The sequence below is a fragment of the Corvus brachyrhynchos genome, unplaced genomic scaffold, assembly GCF_000691975.1.
Source record: "Corvus brachyrhynchos isolate BGI_N302 unplaced genomic scaffold, ASM69197v1 scaffold95, whole genome shotgun sequence".
NCBI classification, from domain to species: Eukaryota; Metazoa; Chordata; class Aves; order Passeriformes; family Corvidae; genus Corvus; species Corvus brachyrhynchos.
This window is the reverse complement of record NW_008238347.1, coordinates 2182572-2183636: the sequence shown is the minus strand read 5'-3', so window position 1 is coordinate 2183636 and position 1065 is coordinate 2182572. Positions and strand designations below refer to the sequence as shown.

Sequence of the window (1065 nt, the reverse complement as noted above, 5' to 3'; positions counted from 1 at the left end):
CAGGGCGGGGGCAGGGCTTGAGCTCAGCCCCGTCTCTCGTGGCCTTGCAGGTGGCCATCAAACGCGTGGCCCGGGAGAGCGTCCTGCAGTGGTACGAGCTGGTGAGTGAGCGGGGCCAGCGCGACAGAGCGGGGCGTGGCGGGCAGGGATAAGGCCGGGGCCCCGAGGGCAGGAGGCGGCGCAGGGCGGGGGGAGCGGGCGTGGGCTCAGCGTGCGAGCCGGAGCATGGCGGGCCCGGGGATGCCAAACACCGGAGGTGGGGCCGGGCAGGGGGGCACCCCCCAAGCATCCCCTGGGCGGGAGGAAGCCCAAGCACCAGGGAGGCTGCCCGAGGGGGCACTGGGGCATCCCAGGCACGGGGCAGCACAGCAGCCACAGGGCGGCATCAGGCCTGCTGGAGGCACCGTCTCCTCCTCACAGCCCGACGGCACCCGTGTTCCCATGGAGATTGTGCTGATGGAGAAGGTGGGCTCTGGCTGCCACAACATCATCCAGCTGCTCGACTGGTTTGAGCTGCCTGACAGCTTCCTGCTGGTGATGGAGCGTCCGGAGTCATCGCAGGATCTCCTGGCCTTCCTGCTGGAGCAGGGGTTCCTGTGCGAGGAGATGGCGCGCTGGCTTTTCTGCCAGGTGCTGGAGGCCGTGCGGCACTGCACCGCCTGCGGCGTCCTGCACCGGGACATCAAGCCGGAGAACCTCCTCGTGGACCCGGAGAGCGGCGACCTGAAGCTCATCGACTTCGGTTGCGGCACCTTCCTCCAGGAGCAGGCCTTCACGCGATTTGCCGGTGAGCCCACAGGCCGGGCCCGCCCGGGCCCCTTCCCCCCCGGGGCGGGGGGGTGCGGCATTCAGCCGGCTGCCGGCTGCCCTTTGGCACGGGGCAGATGCTGTGCCCCAGGAGCCGGCTGCCGGCCCTGCCCACAGAGGGGGGCTGCAAAAGCCAGGCCCCGGCCGCTCGGCTTGGCAGGCCCGCAAGGGCTTGGGCTGCTCCGCTGGCCTTGTTTGCCTTGCAGAACGGTTTACTGGCTTTGGCCAATTGGCTGGGGGGGAGCGGGTGGGCGCGCG

General features: G+C 70.8%; 1 protein-coding gene across 1 annotated transcript in view; it reads left to right on the top strand.

The window, feature by feature from the left end:
* Window positions 1-3: 3 nt before the first annotated feature.
* LOC103616333 (mitogen-activated protein kinase 10-like) overlaps window positions 4-1065 on the top strand; it is a gene marked incomplete at its 5' end in the record, with an annotated part of 3008 nt that continues 1946 nt past the window's right edge. The window contains 2 exons of the mRNA XM_017735221.1: window positions 4-101; window positions 421-1062. Of these exons, the coding sequence (XP_017590710.1) occupies window positions 4-101; window positions 421-1062 (740 nt within the window). The remainder of the gene's footprint in view (window positions 102-420; window positions 1063-1065) is intronic.